This window comes from Rhopalosiphum maidis, chromosome 3 (genome assembly GCF_003676215.2).
Source record: "Rhopalosiphum maidis isolate BTI-1 chromosome 3, ASM367621v3, whole genome shotgun sequence".
Lineage (NCBI taxonomy): Eukaryota > Metazoa > Arthropoda > Insecta > Hemiptera > Aphididae > Rhopalosiphum > Rhopalosiphum maidis.
The window spans coordinates 56487625-56507466 of record NC_040879.1 but is presented as its reverse complement, the minus strand read 5'-3'; the positions used below and the strand labels follow the sequence as shown (position 1 = coordinate 56507466).

The following is a 19842-nucleotide window of genomic DNA, read 5'->3' as shown; positions in this document are numbered from 1 at the left end:
AATTATAAACATATAGTTATTTTATTTTGGAAAATACATTTACCTATTATTTATTACAAAAACTAAATTATTAAATTTAATATATTGTACTAAAATAGTGAAATATAATTTTTATTTTAACTAAAATCGTCATTCAACAACTTGTTGTGAAAAACAAAAACTATTAAATCAACAGCGTTTCATGTGTACAATACGTCTTAGATACGCGTATTACCTACCTACTCGCCGTGGACAATTATGCAATTACAATATATAAATTATTTTTAAAACATTTTGATTTAACTACGATTGGGACTTAATTTGTTGTTGTCTGAACAAAACAAAAGTATATTAAATGCGTTTATTGACTAAGCTATTCAGACATTTGTTTCTAATGTTATTTGTAGGTTATCTCGACAGTAGTTGCGGAAATTTAACCACATTAATTTTTGATTCAATTTGTAAACAGAAAAACTGCAGTTAGTCTTGAAAAATTCCTGTAATTTGTAGATTTACATTTTACACGGTTTGTTTGAATGACACAGTGTTACATTATATTAATAATAACAAGATACTTACTGTATTAACAACTTAGTCTACGTATATACACGTAGATTATAGTATTATGTAGTATTATATACATATGTCTACATTTAAATAGTTAAAAACAATTATGATATAGCAAAGCGCATTTATAATTTTCGAGATAACGAAGGCGCATTACCATAAAAATAAAATAATTATTTTTATAAATAGGTAACTGTATTTATGTTTCAATAATGCAGGTCATTAAAAGTTAAAACTATTGTAGTATCGAAAACATAATATCATGATGTTTAACCGCTTCTCGGTACTCAACTTTACTCATCATGCCCATTATATTGGTATGTATGCATAAAAAAATTAAAAATACAAAAGTTTTATTTTCACCGCATATTATCGAAATACTAATTAATTTTTAACAGTAAATATGTTGTGTAACTACCTATAATATTTAAAACTCATGTTTAATTTATTGGTGTGTATATTGTAATTTGTAGCTACTATTACTTAATGTTTATTCTTTTAATGTAAAACCAGGAACAGAAAAATGTTTAAAATGTCTCAATGAAAAGATAAAAACATATATACCAAAAGGTAAGTTTTCAAAAAAAAACAGATAAATTAAAGCACTTAAAAATAAATTTTCTCAAAAACCTATGACGATAAAAAGTACTCAATAATTTAAGTTAATTTAAACGCTTATAAAATTAAGTTAAAAATTATAATTCTATCTAGGAACATCGAATGGATATTTATTTTAATTATTTCAATAAACATTATAACTTTTTAAATTATTTATCTGGTTTACTTAAATTGCAAATGCCGGGTTATTTATTATTTTATTTAATGGTTACAGTATTTCCATGATAATTGATACGATCTAAGTATTCAAAAAAAACCTTTAAGTAATTTCAACATTTCACTGTATACCACAACTACATAATCATACTAATTAATATTTAATAAAAATAAAATCATACTATAATAGTATTCTCACAACAATGATTGATATTATATCAACACATACCAAGTATCGCTATGTCTGAGAGCATTAATATAAATATTTATTAATTGGTGAAAAATTCAAGTACATTTGGTTTTTCGTGATTGATTTACATTAATTACAACAATATAACAAAATTGATTTCATCAAAAATTAGCGATAGATAATATTCCTGTACTACGTATTTTTTTTTTTTATTTTTCTTTTTGATCAACTAAATCTCATTTTCTACCAGATACCACTCTTGAAATTAAAGATTAAATCTTTTTAACTACTCTAAAATAATAGATCATAAAACACGTCACTCTAGAGATGTGAGACTCTAAATATAATGTTTAAAGCAAACACTAGTTATAGATTATAGATACGAATAATATATTAATATTAAGTATGAAATTAATATTGTAGTAATAGATAATCTTTACTAAATGTATTACTTTATATTATTATTTGGTAATTTCATTAGTTATTCATAATATATAATATAATTCAGATTAAACATAAATAATAATGTTTAAGAAAAAATTATAACTTGATGTTATCAAAATTAAATCAAAATCACAAGGCGTGTTTTAAAATGATATTATATTAAATATTATTACTTATTATTTTATTAACATTTATTAAAACATTATATACAACATTATATTTCATCTAAATGTCGATTGAAATAATAATTATTTTATATTTATCAACTATCGTTTACGGTTATAATTTTTTTAATGTCGTAGTAGTTATTTATTATAAGAACCACAGAAATGGAGCGTAGATTTAAAAACATAAATTATATTGTAGTTTATATTTTATTAATGGTACAAACAAAGGAATAGCTTGTTAATTATAGCAAGCTGATTAACGTTCGCTCCAGTGCCTTCATTATTGTCTCATAAGGCTATTCTTGAATTACATTATTAAACAAATGTAAACAAATATGACTGGTTGCTTAAAACCAACTTGTTCACATCGAGTAAACTTTGAATATTGAATCTCGAGTCTTGAATACTCTTAGTTTTTTCCAAAGACAGATAATCTGTGCTCTATTGCAGTATGGTACAATGAGTATAATATGGGCTACTTAAATTAAACGGACAAACTACTCGATAGAAAAAGTCATCCATATATTGTATAAGTATAGGTTTTTATAATAAATTATAATATATTGATTCTGCCATTTTAAATGACAAAAATAATAATATTATACTATATTGTTTTGATAAAATAATTCGTAAAGAACGTTTATAATTAACACGCAAATAATAAATCGTGCCATAACAATTACGAACTCGTAGGTATTTAAAATAATTGGATATACGGATAGTGAATATCTATTATATTATTATTTATTTTAATAAGTATATGTTAATAACGCGATAACCGAAATCGATTTAATATACAAAAATCAATAGGTGATCCCGGCGTACAATTATTTAACTGTAGGACAATAGGCGTCTGGTACCTCTACACATGCTAAAAGCATTATCATCGTCGTTTATATAGGTGATAGCGTGTAATAATATATATTATACGATGTATTATTGGCATTTGCATACTATACGGTATTTTAATATAATATTGGTGTTCGATTTTCTGCGCGTTCAAATCGCATTCGGTTACGCGTACTGCTCTCTCGACGCCCATGGTCAGAGTAATTATTATCGCGCGCGTTATCGCCATTGTCATTACGATGAGGTGCCGCCGTCATCGCCACTTTGGAACGTATAGCTGCTTCGATTGATTCTATCATTAAGACAAATTAGTGCAATCTACGCACTCATTATAATTATATCGTTTCTATATACAATATTATTATTACATTCTGTTGTCAAATTCGTTCATTCATCGACATATTATTATAGTTTCGTCTAGTGGTAGGCGTAACAGTCACAAGCCAGCAACGACAGCAGCAGCAACTCGACTTCGCTTCATTTATCGACCGAACAGTTGGTCTCACCACCGCTGACTTAAAGAGCATATTATAGAAGTCGCTGATATAGATAATAACTATAATATAGCAGCAGTCTACGCGTAATTAGCATCGAAATTAATTAAATTATATATCGATAATAATTGTCGCCTTCGTCGTCATATATTTTACTCGTATACGCATTTAAGTAGTCTAAAATCTGTTCAGTCGTCGACAATCACTCACATCCGACCGACGACCGCTACTTCTGTACAGCGGTCACGCCGGATACCATTTACCGGAAACCGCAACGACTGGACGAGAAAAGCAGCAACAGCGACCGTGACAATTGCGTCGAACAAAAGAAAATCGCAGCGTTTCTGCTGCAGCACCGTTAGCAATAGCATACGCCAAAATCGCCATCACCACCACCCGCAGCCCCAGCTGCTAAAGGTATGAGTCGTTTTTTCTTTCTTTTTTTTTTTTCCAATTCATCAGTCGATTTTTTTATTTTGTCGTTTTCGCGTGTATCTACACGTGTAATGTCTTTCTTGCAAATATGGGATATAAGTATCGCAACTTGTTGTACCTATGAGTATGATTATGAGTAAGATATACAAAGCGTTGTGGTGCGTGACGCAACCGTCATTTAGATCGAGTGGCCGCCACCGCTCCCTCGAATCTCGAGAGGATGTAAACATTTTTTGTTAAAAGCTTTTACTCTCAGTAACAACGGTAAGGAAATAAGAAATGCATAAGTGGGACGATTAGGCTTCAGGTGCCGCGTGTTTGTGTCTTGCGTAAGATAACGACTACGCGAAAGCACGGCGAATAGTGGATTGTATATTTTTTTTATGCTGGCATGTAGGTACATGCTCTTGAAGTTGAAGTGATTCGACGAGTGTAAACAGTTATTATTTCGCGTTATTATTTTATTTTATTTTTTTTTATATTATTTGTCGTCATTATTTGCGTCCATAAAATACGAGCATATATAAATACATGTTCATAATCGTGCGTATGCTGACGAAGGCACAATTTATAGTACCTATACAGGTAAAAGTCTTCCCCTTTGAATGATATCGCTATAGACTTTTACACACATTTACCGTTAAAAAGACACAAGAACAAAATATATTGTTTGATGAGCACTCAATGTTAACATTTTTTAACATATATTTTACTTCCAATCGTAATCGAGTATATATTTGTACTTATTTAATCGAAACTAAACAAATATTTCTTTAGCATTTTGATAAATATTACTTTGCCCTATTACGATTTATTATGTAAGATATGACAAGTCGAAAACTAAATAGTCATTGAAGGCGAGTGCTCTAACTTTTTTTATCGTGTTATATGAGGACGCTAACTTACATTCATGATTTATAAGCAGTTTTTTATATGTTTAATAGAAACACATTTTTATGAAATGTTTTAAACAATTATTAATCGAAAAATTTTTAATTATTATTTGAATAGTACTGTGCTGGCTCGTTATATGAAACAAGCAACTATAGTTCATAAAAAGTCATAAATTAATTTTAAATTTGAGTATTACATATTATTATAAGTGCTTTTATTACCTAATAAAAGCAACCAAAGTTAATTCTAAAATAATATATTTTAATAAATATGTTAAGTATAGCCATAAAATATAATAATATGTGAATATTAATATTTTGTATAATAATGTATTATTAATACTTAAGATTTATAAATTTTATATTCAGGTATATGGTTTTTATTTATTTCAATGATATTAATAACATACTATATTATGCATTTTGCGCTAGTATAAATAAAATTATTTAAAAAAAAAAAGTTGCACAGCTTCTTTAGATTGCAGAAAATATTATATATATATGTACATTTTTAAACTATACAGATATATTTATTATGAATTTTTAACACGATAGTCAATAATACATTGCAAAATATCCAAATATAACATAAAATATTCTTTTCTTATACACATATAAATATAATAAACGCAAAATCCAAGTTTAAAACTAAGTGAGATAGTAGGATGAAACTTGAATGAATACCTATTTTTGAGTTAAACTTATTGACGATGGTGTATGAGGTAGTTAATAACATAATTTTCAAAATACTAAATCATCATTTTAAAGTTAATTATAAACATAACTATAACATAATATGATTTTATTAATTTTAAAATTAACTATTTTATGTATTTGCTTTTACAGTTGATCAAAAAAAAAAAACCTAAACGAATTAAAGTATTTTAACTCTTTTATTTGATTACAATTTATAAAATGTATAGTAGTCTTATCAAAATTCAAAACATAATGATTTTTTTTTTTATAATCACTATAAAAAATACTATGATTATTACACTTGTACATTAAGAATACATCAAAAGACATCTCAATAAAAACAAAACAAAAAAAATAAATAATAACACATACCATTCAAATAAAAAATATATAATATATCGAAGCGTTGAATGCCACCCATTCAGTATAATATTGCACATAGAGAGAGTATGGCAGGATGCAAAGCCACATAATATATAGGGTTTATTTGAACCAACAGTTTATTATAGGGGACAATATATTTCAGTGCCCTGCAATATATACATATATATATATATATATATATAATATTTAAAATTGTTCTTTTTTTTTAATTGAGACTTCATATAGATTTGAATTGATTTTTTTTATGTTCAATTAGTTATATATTTTGTATATTACTAATTATAATTCCAAAGATTTTTTATGATATCAATCAATTATACGAGACTTACATGTTACTATATATTTTTATCTTTATGGAGAGATTGGAAAACTATGTAGATCAGTGTACCTAGAATTCCACTGGGTGGCCTATATATTTCATCCCAATTAAAAAAATAATTGATTTTTTTTTTAATCAAATAACTAAAATTGTATTTGTATATTAAACAGCGATTTTGAATAATATATATATATAAGTTTATTAAGAGATATTGTTTCCATAATATGATTGATGTTTATTGCCATTAACATGTTATATCTCATGCTTGCGAGTAAAATGTACATATAACTTAAGATTGGATCATTTTTATTAAAAATTGTATGTAATTAAAATAATAATATTATAATCTCGATTATTGAATAATAGAAATCGATTTGAATATTTGAAATAAATTGAAAGTACAATACCCGATGAAAAAATTTGACTTTAGCTGTTTGGGTAATGTACATTGTACGTTTGATTTAGAAAATATTAAATATGAATCATACCTGCGGTATAATATTCTGTTCAATGGAATTGCTTATATTTTTATCATATTGTCGTTTTGGGCACAATTGTCTGTCGAAGTACTCTCTCTCTCTCTCTCCATCATCTATATAAAACCATTATATTATAATACTATGATACCGACATGACGATTCGCATGCATAACCGAAGATACCATATCGTTATAATGACGACAAATCAACGTCCCGCCCATAATATATAGGTATTACCTAATGACTATATACAGGGATACCTATAATAATTAACGAACGTTTATTGGCATCTCCCGCAGTATGAAACACACAGTAAATTCGAAGGGCCGCGGCGCAAACGGCAACAACGGCAACGATTGCGACGGCAACGTCGGAACTCAGGGGTGGCATCATGTCAAGGGTGGAGAAAAGCAGCTGCCGTACGACCCGTTCCAGATGCGTGACAACTCCAACTCGACCACGTGAGTTACAAACCAGATTATTATTATTATTTGTATCCATCCCGCGGCCCCACGTTTCAAATACAAAACGGTTTTTCAGTGCGACCGGCGCCTTATTACATCTGATAAAGAGCAGTCTCGGTTCCGGCGTCCTCGCCATGCCGAACGCGTTCAAAAATGGCGGGCTCATTTTTGGCCTATTCGGGACGGCCGCCATCGGGGCACTGTGCGCGCACTGCATTTACCTCCTGGTGAGTATTATAATACAGCGGACCGCTCTGTGTTTCATACGATCGTTCCTATCGATTCCACCCTATAAGCACGCACGTCCGTTCGCACTCGCCAAGCATATCATTATTATATGTACGGTAATACTATGTTGTTGTACGTACCTAAAAGATAGTTTGTCTATCAATGTAGAGTACAATAGATAAAAATAAATACATAGCCATTCAATAAAAAAAAAAAAAAAAATGAAAAGCATTAAAAGCTCATTCGGAAATACATAATTAATGATAAATGTATTTGAAAAAATCTTTTGTTGTTATAACGTATTAGACACAAGTACGTACTTCAAATATTGTTTTAAATGAAATGCTAAAATTGACAGAAAACTATCACACTGTGTACAGTTTAGACACTCTCTGAACTCATGTCATAATAAGTATGTCACCTGCATTTTATCGGTCGGCAAACAAAAAAATATTATTGTTTAATATTATATAATTGTTATTCAAAGAAAATTAACTTCGACGATGTTTTTTCATCTTACTGTTCTCTCGATGTACGCATATTTTAGATTATGGTATTCAATAATTTTTAGATTCTGAGCAGAGCAACAAATGTATTATTTTTACAATGAAATGTATAATATAAATATTTTTTGTATCTATAACCGCCTTTTAACCTTAAACTTTGAAGGGTTTTGGGTAGTAAATTATATTTATGGGAGGTCATTAATAAAATAGTCTAAATAGGAAACAGCTTACTAATATAATACAAAAAAATTAATATTAAGTATAATTACCTACCAGTTATTGGAAAAAAAAAGTTATTGTTTATTTGTTGTAATTCAAAACTAAATAGCTGTAAATACTTAAAACTTTCACTAAATATTCATATTAGAATTAAAGGTGATTTTAAATTTTGGCCTTTTTTATGCATTTAATAGATATTTGAAATGTAGTTTATTTTCAATTTATGTATTGATTTTTTTTCTAAAAAAGCTTTAAAATTTAATATAACTTAAGGTTCCACATAAATTTATTATAGCCTATTTCAAAAAAAAAAAAAAAAAAAACCCCCCGTAAATATATAGTCACAATTTTTAAAAACTTTTACTAAATTCATAAAAATCACGAACAAATTTAGTTTTAACTATACAAGGCTTAAATTAATTAATAATAGCTAGTAATAATATATTAAATTAAATTTATTTATTTACTTAAAACTGTATGCGTTTAATTTTTCTAAAATTAGTTCGTCCAACTATTTTACTAATATGTATGAATAAATTATTGATAGCAATATAAATATTAAAATATTCTTGTTTTTCGAATACAACAATTGATAAATCATTTGAATCAATTCAATTTGAAAACATTAAAGTAACCAACTCAATTATTAGTGGTATACCGGAGTAGTTCAGTAAACAATATGCACAGCACTGAAAATCAGTCGGCATACTGCTGTCCGAAGGCCAAGCTTTTCTTTTCATGTACACGTAGTAATGTAATAATGTAATTTGTAACGCAGTTTCAAATGAATGTAGTATCCGCGCCGTTTTATTTTTAATACACGCTTACTAATATACTGCCATGGTCTATAATTTGCGTAGCTCTACAGGCTGTCATTATGATATTCTTTTATAATTTTTCGGTTATTCTATTACTATTTCGCAAAAAAATGTTAATAAAGTTATTTCGTTTTTATAGCATAGGTAAATTTGATTACGTTTTAATGTTATTAATGCTGTTAATGCCTGTTACACACGTAATACAACAACACACTGTTTTTTAAATACTGCAGCAACTTATAACTTATATTATTATTTATTAGTTATCATAATATATGAACGACGTAATAATAATTAACAATATTAAATTATATAAAATATTTATTTAAGAACCAATGAAGACAATAATATTGTTAAATGTTAAACACGTTAATATTTATTTTAAATAACAATATACATTTTTTATATTACTTATTTAAAACTAGTGCTTGGTTAATACCAAAAATCATATTTATATGATATATGATATATTTACATCTTATATACTAATAATTTATCAAATGATACTTCTAAGTTCTAATGCGTTAAATAAAATAATAACAAGTAATTTAGAAAATTTACTACGAAAAATAACTTATATGTGATATAAATTATTTACTACAAAATGTAATTAAATAACATAAAAATTAATTTTGTTACAGTAATTTCTAACATAGGTTAAATAACTTTCCAATACTTATTAAACGTATTACTCTTTTCCCAGGTGCTGTGCTCACAAACACTGGCCCGTCGTACACGTCGTCCAGCCCTCGGATTCGCCGACACCGCTTATTTGGCATTTAAGACTGGTCCGCACCGATTTCGCGCCTGGGCCTCGTTCGCCAAGTATGACGATGGAGTATTAATTATTATTATAAAATTAAGCTAACAGCTCTGCGTGCTATTTTACTATATCGAATATAACATCATAAATCTGACCTTCTAGTTATTCTAAGAAATATCCTTTGAAGGTTGGTTTTAGATGAACACACACACACACACACACACATATATATATATGCCTTTATCAAATACTCAAGAATGTATATTCAGCGTACAAGATTTCTATTTAATCCATAACCAAATATCATGCATAAACATGGTAGTTATTTTTATCCAATATAATTAGCAATTATATAATAAATTGGTACCTACTAGAAAAAATCCTGATAATAGATTTTAATTCACTAAGAAGTTATATATACCTATAGTTCAACTATAATAGCTATAACTTATATCTCAACATTTTTTTTTTGTTTAAACCAATAACCTAAGTACATTTTCCAAAATTCAACGTTAAATCAATAATATAATGAAAATGTTGAGCATTTCTGGTACAAAAAATCTTTATTAAAAACTAAATTTAAATAAACTGTAAATTATTATATATATATGTAAACCGATAAGAATCGCTACCCCAGCACAAGGTCTGCTTTTAGGAGTAGCTGTAATATTGTAATCTATTTTCGAAAATGTCAATTATGAATGTTATTGTTACAATAAATGAATAAAGTTATTATTATTTTTTCATTTGTAATTATAGGGACTGGGCTCTTATTGACAAATTTACAAATATTAATTACAATTTTTACACATTTATTTAATATTTTATCGGTAAAATAATCAAGTCTTCGTATTCATTATTTTTAAATTAGCAACAAAATTAAATATATTCACATAAATTATAATATTTCGATTGTATTACCTTATACAATATACATATTTGATATTATTGCGAATAATCTATCTCTTTTAAATACTAGCTCTATAAAATTGTAATATTTTATGGAAAAACTATAACAATTAAACAAATAAAACCTAACAACTATTTCTAAAGTAAAAAACTTAATTATTTGTCTAGTTTGAGTTAAAATCTTTTTTTGTATCATATTGCTAGTGTCAGAACGTATAATTTATATTTTCAAAAAATACACAATAAATAATAACACGATATTCTTACATTTTTTTTTTTATGTCCTGTGACTACAAATAATTGTTATTGTTATGTTGCTGTTCATTTAATAATCTACAAAAACTTCACGATAAAGAGGGTTTGTTAATGCTGCATTGTTTTGCACATATTATTTCGGTAACTGTGTGTACGTCATACTCGTCTCGGCGTCGTTCAAACAGGTATATAACAGCTTTATATTAACATGAAACAGCTTTCATCATATTTTTACTTTGACTTATTCCAGGTCGCAGACAACCACACGCCTGAAGAGTGGCATTTCTCCATTCGCACCTGGATCTTGGGACTCGCCTTGCCGATTCTTCCTCTCGGCATCATTCGTTCACTCCGAGTGTTGGTCCCCTTCTCAGCCGTGGCGACAACATTTATATTAGTCGGCTTGGGTTGCTCCATGGTGTGGGTGGTGGTCGGTGTCAGTCCATTTTCCAGCAAAGAAGCTGTGCTAGCAGCAGTACCATTGCCAGATATGGCATCACGCCCATGGGTTGGCACTATTGCACACATGCCGCTGTTCTTTGCTACTGTTGTCTTTGCCATGGAGGGTATCGGCACCGTATGTATTATATTTCAGACAATTTCAATTAATGTATAATTACTTCGATAATAATACTCTTATATGACAGGTTCTACCGATTGAGAACTCAATGCGCCACCCAGAGCATTTTCTCCGGGCCCGCCCGTGCGGAGTGTTGAATGCTGCCATGACTCTAGTCGTATTTTTATACTCGGTGGCTGGTTTCCTGGGATATTTGCGTTTCGGAAATACCACAGAAGGTTCGATTACGCTCAATCTTCCCAATGATTTGTACGTATTTTTTGTATTGTAACTAGTAATCAATAATAAAACTGAAGATAGACAGGTTAGTAATAGTGATATTAATAATTGTAATTCTTTTGGCCGTTTCAAATAATAGATTTGCTGAGGCAGTTAAGATCATGGTCACACTGTCGATACTCTTCTCATATGGCTTGCAGTTTTGTGTCCCCAGTGAGATCGTCTGGTCTCGCTTAGGGCCTTGGCTACATAAACGTAAATTGGATGCCAAATATTGCACTCCAACGACAGATAAAGAAACTTCCACTGTAAGCGCCATTGCCGGTACTATAGTGACCATGACCACGGTTACTTCAACAATGAACCATTCAACAAACAACGAGAAAAAACAGACTGAAGAAGAACTGGATGAGCAAGAAAAGTTCGTGGACTGGGAGTATTATGTCATGCGGGCCTTAATGATCCTGGGCACTTGTACAGTACCATATTATATTGATATAATGTCGTTCTAGTGTACCGATACTCATATTTATTTGATATATTTATTGCAGTTGGTATTGCTGCTATCGTACCCAACCTTGCCCCCATCATCTCTTTATTCGGGGCAGTGTTTTTCTCCATCCTGGGACTTTTGTGCCCGGCTGCAATTCATTTGGTTGTATTTTGGAACCATTTCAACGATAATGGTGACCATAACGAGGACTCAGATTCAGAAAACGATTTAAGATTTGACGGTGTCGATAACTATGCGATGTTTGACGACATGAGTATAGAATGTGGTGGTATTACACAACAACAACAGGAAAGGAGGATGAGCAGTGATGAATTGGGTACCAGAAAGAAGGGTATGAGCCGATTGACAGCTGCCAAGGACGTGGCCATCATTTTACTCGCTTTATTTGCCATGATTTCTGGGGCATATGCATCTTTGGTTGACATATTTCATTCTTACGGATCCAGTGATAAAGTGAATTCTACCATCGCAATAATAACGACTACTATAGGTCCGGGGCCGGAAACAGCGTATCTGACAAAAGAAATAAATTAATCGATATGCATAAACACCGCGAGACACCAACCCATACTTTACATAATTTTTACAACACGTGAAGAGGTGTTGTAAAGAGATATGTTGACTATATGAGTGTTAGCATTATAAATTATAGATTATTTCACTCGTATAGTCTCCTTATGTGTTTAATATACTTCGGACATAATTATAATATCATAATTTTTTCCTAATGGTCTATTGTCATAATATTATTGTTATAGGTAGGTATTGTTATTGACTGATGCTATCTGTCTTAGACCTATTTATTTTTATTTTTATTGAAAATGTGTTATTTTCTTCTTTTATTTGATCAACTCAACGTGTTGTTCTATACAAACGCGTTGAAAACAAAATGTACCATCACATAATTTTAAATATCATAGTAGGTACATATTTATTAATGTCATTATTATTTCTAAATTATTATATTTTACTACTATTTCACATTTTCACTGTCATATGTTACTAATTTTATAAGACATTTTTTTTTAAATATATTTTGCATTTCATCAATTGCTATTTGTAAAATAGTTGAAATCAATATACATATTTTTTTTATGAAATAATGAAAATGGCAAATGATTGTACCATTGGTATAATTTTTTATATACCTTATACATATTTTCTTTTTGTTCGAAATACATATTAAATTGTTTTTTCAACATACTTATCATACAGTTATTTATTTATGCATTTTATACTAGTAAGTATCTATTTTCTCAAGGTCAGTGTAAGAACTATAAGAGTGTATTGAATCATAGTATTTATATTAATTAAATAATTCGATAATATTTTAGGTATTTAGATAGTTATATTTATGCATTTGCTATTAATCTAAAGAATATGTATATAAGCACATACTATAAGGTTGAAAGTACCTTCTTGAAAAAATCCTTGAATATATATATATATTTTTTTTAAAACAGTTAAGTATAATATGTTAATAGGTATTGTTACATTTTGTTAAATACAATACTACATATACATTTTAGCATTCTAAATTAACCTTAGTTTTTGGAAATCAAAATTTTAAAAATCAATTAAAACCTAAGTTTTTATTTTTCTAAATTCTAACCACAATCGAATCAAATCAGTTCATACAATATTATTATAGTAGGTAATATAATAATATAGTGTGTGTAGTAGAACTTATCAAAGCACTTTAATCATAATAAAATTATGATAAATTGAATAAATAAACATTAAATAATAAATATTATTCGGTATTTCTGTATAAAAAAAAATCTAAAACCTCAGTTGTGACCATGACAATATTGTGGCGAGATCCGGTATTGATGTAGCTATTGTAGGTAGGTATTAACGAATTGTCATATTTTTCATAATATAGAGTGCTTTGCGTTATATGTATTTTTCTATATAACCTATAAGTTATACAAATATATTCTTATATCATGTTGAAACATTAATACTTACACCAATATTATTGTGCAAGATTTAAATTTAATTTTAGAATGTTAATAATTTGTTATATAATTAAATTCTAAGTTAGATTATAAGAAATAGGTATACTATGTGTGCATGTTAAACTTGCGTCTTGCGACCAACAATTATAATAAGCATATTGGTAATAATTATTAATTATACATAGACATAGGTACCTTTATATATAATGCGGATCTTGGACATTTCGTGGAAATGACAATGCTATCGGACGATTCGGTGCTAGACTATATTAGCGATATAACAATGATATTTAATGTAAATATGTTAATAATTATTATTATACTCAAGTGATGGTAGTGGTATTTATCGAACATAAACAAAATACGGCTAATGATTATAAAATGGTTCGAAAAGGTTCTTCACCGACGATGCAGATATGCAGTTCACTAATGCATCACTGCGGCGGCGTCATATTATGTGTGTTTCTATTGTGCTTATCATTATATTTTCAAGTATTACAAAAGTCAAAGTACAAGCCAATAAAAACGTGATCATAATTATTAAAGTTTTATAAACATATATATATATATATATATATTTATGATAAATCTAGTGTGAGGAAAGAAAAAAGGTTTAGCGATGTCGTCGAAAAGAATTATTTTGTTCGGCTTGAATATATATTATATGTTTGTGTAAATAATTTTAATGTATTAAAATTGTCTATTAAAAGACATTGTCATGATTCTGAAGCGTTTAGAATAGAAGCAACTAACAAAGATTTAACAGATGTCCCCAAACAAACTATTTTAACTATGGAACGTCCTGTAAAGATAATTTATAAACATGTTAACGGCCAACAGGTTATTAGATGTGGCAAATGTACACATAAAAATCTCTTTGTTTTATTATTTAGGGAATTATCCGTTTGAAAAATTGTATGTATTATGTAACTAAACTCTCCTGAGTATATATTTAAATAAAAACTATTACAGTAACAGATGACCTAATACAGAATTTTGGAAAATTTGTTATGCAATTGTTAATTTATACAGAGTATACTTTATATGCATTGAAACAATTAAATGCCATAATAATTAAAATATTTAAAAATAAAATTGAAAGGGTCAATTTAGGCTTTGATTTTTCTTAAAGGGCCGGCTTTGGTAACGTGTCTGGAGTGAATTTAACTATTAAAATAACTTAAGTTGTTATTAATTTTTAATAAATAATCAAAATTTCACTTTTAATATTAAATATTATGTAATTATTTTTTTTTCGAGTAATAATATGTAACTTTTTTTCTATGTAGCTTAAAGTTATATTAAAATATTTATAATATTAAAAGTATTATGACTAAATTTCAAATGAAAATTGAATATTAGTAGGTAGGTACATTCATAGGTATTATATGTACATAGTTAAATTTATAATAATATGCTGTTGACTGTAAGCAACTTTCGACAATTATTTCTAAGTTATTGTTTTATTATTATATATATACACATAAATATTTATATGACTTTCGGAAAAAAAATATTTTTCATAGTTTATAATTATAAGTAATTAATAATACTTGATCTTTGCATATAGAACATGAATATTGAATATATATATTATAACAATAACTAGTAAAATGCATTTCTGAAATAATAGGAAAATTGATTTTTATGTTTTTTTATTTTAATGAATTAATTTGTTAAATTGGATTAGGCATATCACTAATTATTAAAACATAACCTATATGAGATGAACAAAAATATAATGTATTATTTATAATATTATGTTTTAGTTATGATTATTTCATTGAACTAATGAAGCGATAATAATTCTAAAAACAGATTTGAATTTATTATCAAGTCTGTTTGAGATGGACTTTCCTTTATTTTTTATTTTATCTTCTTAAATCTTAAAAAAGTAATAATTAAAAAAAAAAGAAATATTTCATTTTTTGAATTAATTATAATCAAAAAATCAAAAATCTGGTAAAAACAATTTATTTCGAGTAGACTTTACGATAAATTCAAATCGGTTTCTAGAATTCTTCTTCGAGTCAACTTGAACCTTGTAGCATAGAAATGTGTTATAATTTATAGATTAACAAAATTTTAATTTAAAAATCAAACCTTTTTGGCCCTATGATATTTTTAATTTAACTTCAGTTTTCATTAGTTAATTTTTTTTTTTTTTTTGGTCTATGAAATAATTTTACAAATAAATTATTGTTATAGACGCATTCGTAACATAAATTTCACAATTTATATTATATTATTTGAGATTTTTTTGATTAAATGCAATCATACTCTAATGTTTTCTATAAAATACAAGTAGTAGTAGTAGTAGTAGTCGTAGTAGTAGTAGGTATAATTATAGTAGGTACTAGTGGCGTAGCCAAAGAGGGGGCTAAAGGGGCTATAGCCTACATAAGCCGTATTTTTATACTGTTTTAAGATATTTAAATTTAAATATGGAAATTGTGTTACAAATTTTAATTATTTAAAATAGTAAGTACGTTAACGGCAAATCAACGTTAATATATTATCAGTATTTTTGTTTTGTTGTTGTTTTTGATTTTCAATAACTCAAGTTAAAAGTATTTAGCCCCTCCTCCCTCATAAAAAAAATTCTGGCTATGCCTCTGAATAGTAGTATTGGTTTGATAACATTTGTATTTTGATTGTTAAAAAATTTAAAAAAAAAGAAGAACTATATTTTGTTATTGAAATATAATAGTATTACATTTTGTGTTTTCACTAGGTTAAACGAATTTCAACTGGGACATGATACTTATTACAAACAGTATATCACTATATTTTATAAAATAACAGTCCTCCACAAAGAAATTAAAATCGTTTCGAGACACTATCAAACACAAAAAATGAATTGATGACTAAAAAAAAATATTATTTTTAAGAGGTATCAAAAATAATATTGGTTTAAAATTATATGTTATTTATTAATAAATACTTAATATTTTTGTTATTTATTTAACTCATTCATTTTTGTATTAATTTTGGATTTTTTTTTTAACAACGTGATTAAACAGTCGAAAATATTGCATGGTTTTGTATTTGATTAATACATTATTTCTTTAATGATACTTATCTACTTAAAATCTTACATTTATCGCCGATGTGGCCACGTACCGGAACGTTAGTGTCAAAACGTCCCATTGCTGTATATAAAGCATAATATAAGCACAATGTGTAAAGCATAATAATCTTAATCGCATTGAATATCACGTGGATTGTTTACTGTAGTTTGTAATGGTATAATATTATAATTATAAATTTATAACTTATATGTCATATAATTATTTAAATGTATATTTTATTTTAATATTTATGGCTCACGTACACAACAACTTGTATTTCTAAATCATGTTTACAGCGAGTCTATATACAGCAGTGTCCCATTATAATCATATTATGCATTTTTAGAATAGGCGAAATACAGTAATTATTTTCAAGTTGTTCTATAATGACAAATATCATGAACAATGAACACCGAAGAACAAATAAAAGTTAATATTTACATACTTAAAAAAAATATACAGGCGAGCCACCAATTGACCCATTTTAGTATAATTAATGATTGCCGGTATTGCGCAATCATAAAATGTATTCATAAATTGTGACAGTTGTAGTATAGTGAAATGGAATTATTGATTAGCTTACACAATTTACGATTTTGAGATTTTCTATTTCTTTTTTTTTTTTTTTAATTAGCATAATATATAATTAGGTTGACGAGTGATGACTATATATTAAATATTCAAGTGTGCAATGTTAAAACCTAAAATTGCATTAAAAGAAAAACGTTATTATTCGTAAAAATTACAATGCCTATCATCTCCAAGATACTAATAAAAATGTTAATTTCGCTAAGATTAAAATTGAATTTATGTCACGTTCAGCAGTTTTGTATTAATCTGTATATCTGTTTATTACATTTTACCAATTTTAAAGTTTGACATAATATATCATTTTGTTTGTTATTTTTTTATTGTTTATCACAATCTTTTGCAAAACGCCAAAATGTATTATTGCTATCAAGTGACAATAACATACGAAAAATAAGTTTATGATTCGCTAGTACACGAGTGTTCGACAATATTAACGCATGTTTTATGTTTAGCCGTGACCTCGGAATATAGTGTAGCAATGTCATAGTGTGGTGAAATCCGGTTACCTCCACTGCCACCTCCATCGATATGTCAAATCGAAGACTTTTTTTTGAACCAAAGATGGCAGCTAATAAACTTAAGTCATGGAATTATAGTGGTATTAATAATAATCATTGGCAAATGTGGGTACTAACTAATTAAAAAATTAAGCTTATTTATTTTTAGTTTTTTTACTTAAATAGATAATTAATTTTCTAGTTAACGTAAGGACTTAACTATTTTAGTGAACTGTTGAAATAACAGCTTTTTCAGTTGCTTTAAAATTATTCCATATAGTCAAAAATAAAAACGTTTTTGAAACCTATAATCTTATTAATAATGGTTTTGTAATATTACGATTTTAAATAAAAACAATCTAATGACCTATGATAATAGTAATATATAATACTGTAATTTCTGTTTTGTTTCTTGATAATATAATGTTATATATTATGTAAATAAACAAAAAATACACTATATGTGATCCACGTACTAATTAAAAATGTAGTTTAACTTTAAACTTGAAGAGTTAAATTTATTATTATTTGTTAATTATTAACATCTAACTTAATGATCTTATGTTTACTTAACTTAACTTAAATTATTTTCATTAACTTTCTTCATAACCTTTGATTATTAATAGTGGTAATACCTGTAAGAAATAAGGCAAACATGTCTAAGACTTTTAGAAAACACTATACCTACCCTGCAATAGTGTATTCTTCATAGTTCATATTACAATCGTATAACATAGGTATATGCATAATTGTACTCAGCGAATTATGTGTGGTTGAAGTTAATATAATACAGAGTAAATTCAACCAGGTATTAGGTAATAATAGGTTTCTTATGATATTTTTTATTTTCAAGAAAGCAATGAATAAATTTATAAAAAAAAATGTTTTACTTACATACTGTTAACTCATAAAAATAATATATCGTAAAAATCTAACATACTAACGAAAATAATGTTGTTACCTTAAAATTGAATAATATGAGGGAAATTGACTCAAACAATGAATTCAACTAAACAAAATCGATTCTGGTTAACACAAATTTGATATTATGCTGTAGTGCTGTACTCTGGTAAGATGAAGACGAATGACGACACATGCGGGCTTATAGCGTCATCTTAGGTTGGTATGTCGTATGTGTGCAACATTCTACATCGAATGCTAAATAATTATAATTCATTTATTGCAATTTTTCGTGTGTACTCGATGTTTTTATGCTTAAATTGACCTATACCATATAATATCGTTTTAACTAGAACGAACAAATTACTTAGCAAAAATTATAAATGTATTGGAAATCGTATAGTGTGTAGTATATACTTCAGTATTAAAATATTGAATTGTACCTTTTTCTATTTAATATACACATTTTATTCCTCCTTGTTGACTTTATGAATATAGGGTACTTGAGACCATCGGAAAAAACTTTTTGTGTTATTACTTCGTACAACTGCTATATGAATATTATTATGTATAAAACTATATTGCAATATTGTATTATAAGCGGATCGCCACACTTTAGCTATGAAAATAGCTTGGTGAAACCCAAAATTGCAAATCGTCAATTTTTCCGTTAGACC

The 19842-nt window shown here is 27.5% G+C and overlaps 1 protein-coding gene across 1 annotated transcript; it reads left to right on the top strand.

Annotated features, from left to right (window-relative positions):
* The first annotated feature begins 3299 nt into the window (after positions 1 to 3299).
* LOC113556711 (proton-coupled amino acid transporter-like protein pathetic) lies at positions 3300 to 13167 on the top strand. The gene is made up of 9 exons (XM_026961823.2): positions 3300 to 3881; positions 6970 to 7131; positions 7211 to 7361; positions 9609 to 9730; positions 10933 to 11017; positions 11083 to 11409; positions 11480 to 11661; positions 11771 to 12105; positions 12183 to 13167. The coding sequence occupies exons 2-9, from the start codon at positions 6971 to 6973 to the stop codon at positions 12677 to 12679; spliced, it is 1860 nt and encodes a 619-aa protein (XP_026817624.1). The 5' UTR covers positions 3300 to 3881; position 6970; the 3' UTR covers positions 12680 to 13167.
* Positions 13168 to 19842: the final 6675 nt, after the last annotated feature.

Coding starts and splice junctions, on each gene's coding strand:
- LOC113556711 (XM_026961823.2), top strand. CDS start 6,971: ATGAAACACACAGTAAATTCGAAGGGCCGCGGCGCAAACGGCAACAAC. Junction 7,132..7,210: donor GACAACTCCAACTCGACCAC/GTGAGTTACAAA, acceptor ACGGTTTTTCAG/TGCGACCGGCGCCTTATTAC. Junction 9,731..10,932: donor GCCTGGGCCTCGTTCGCCAA/GTATGACGATGG, acceptor TTCACGATAAAG/AGGGTTTGTTAATGCTGCAT.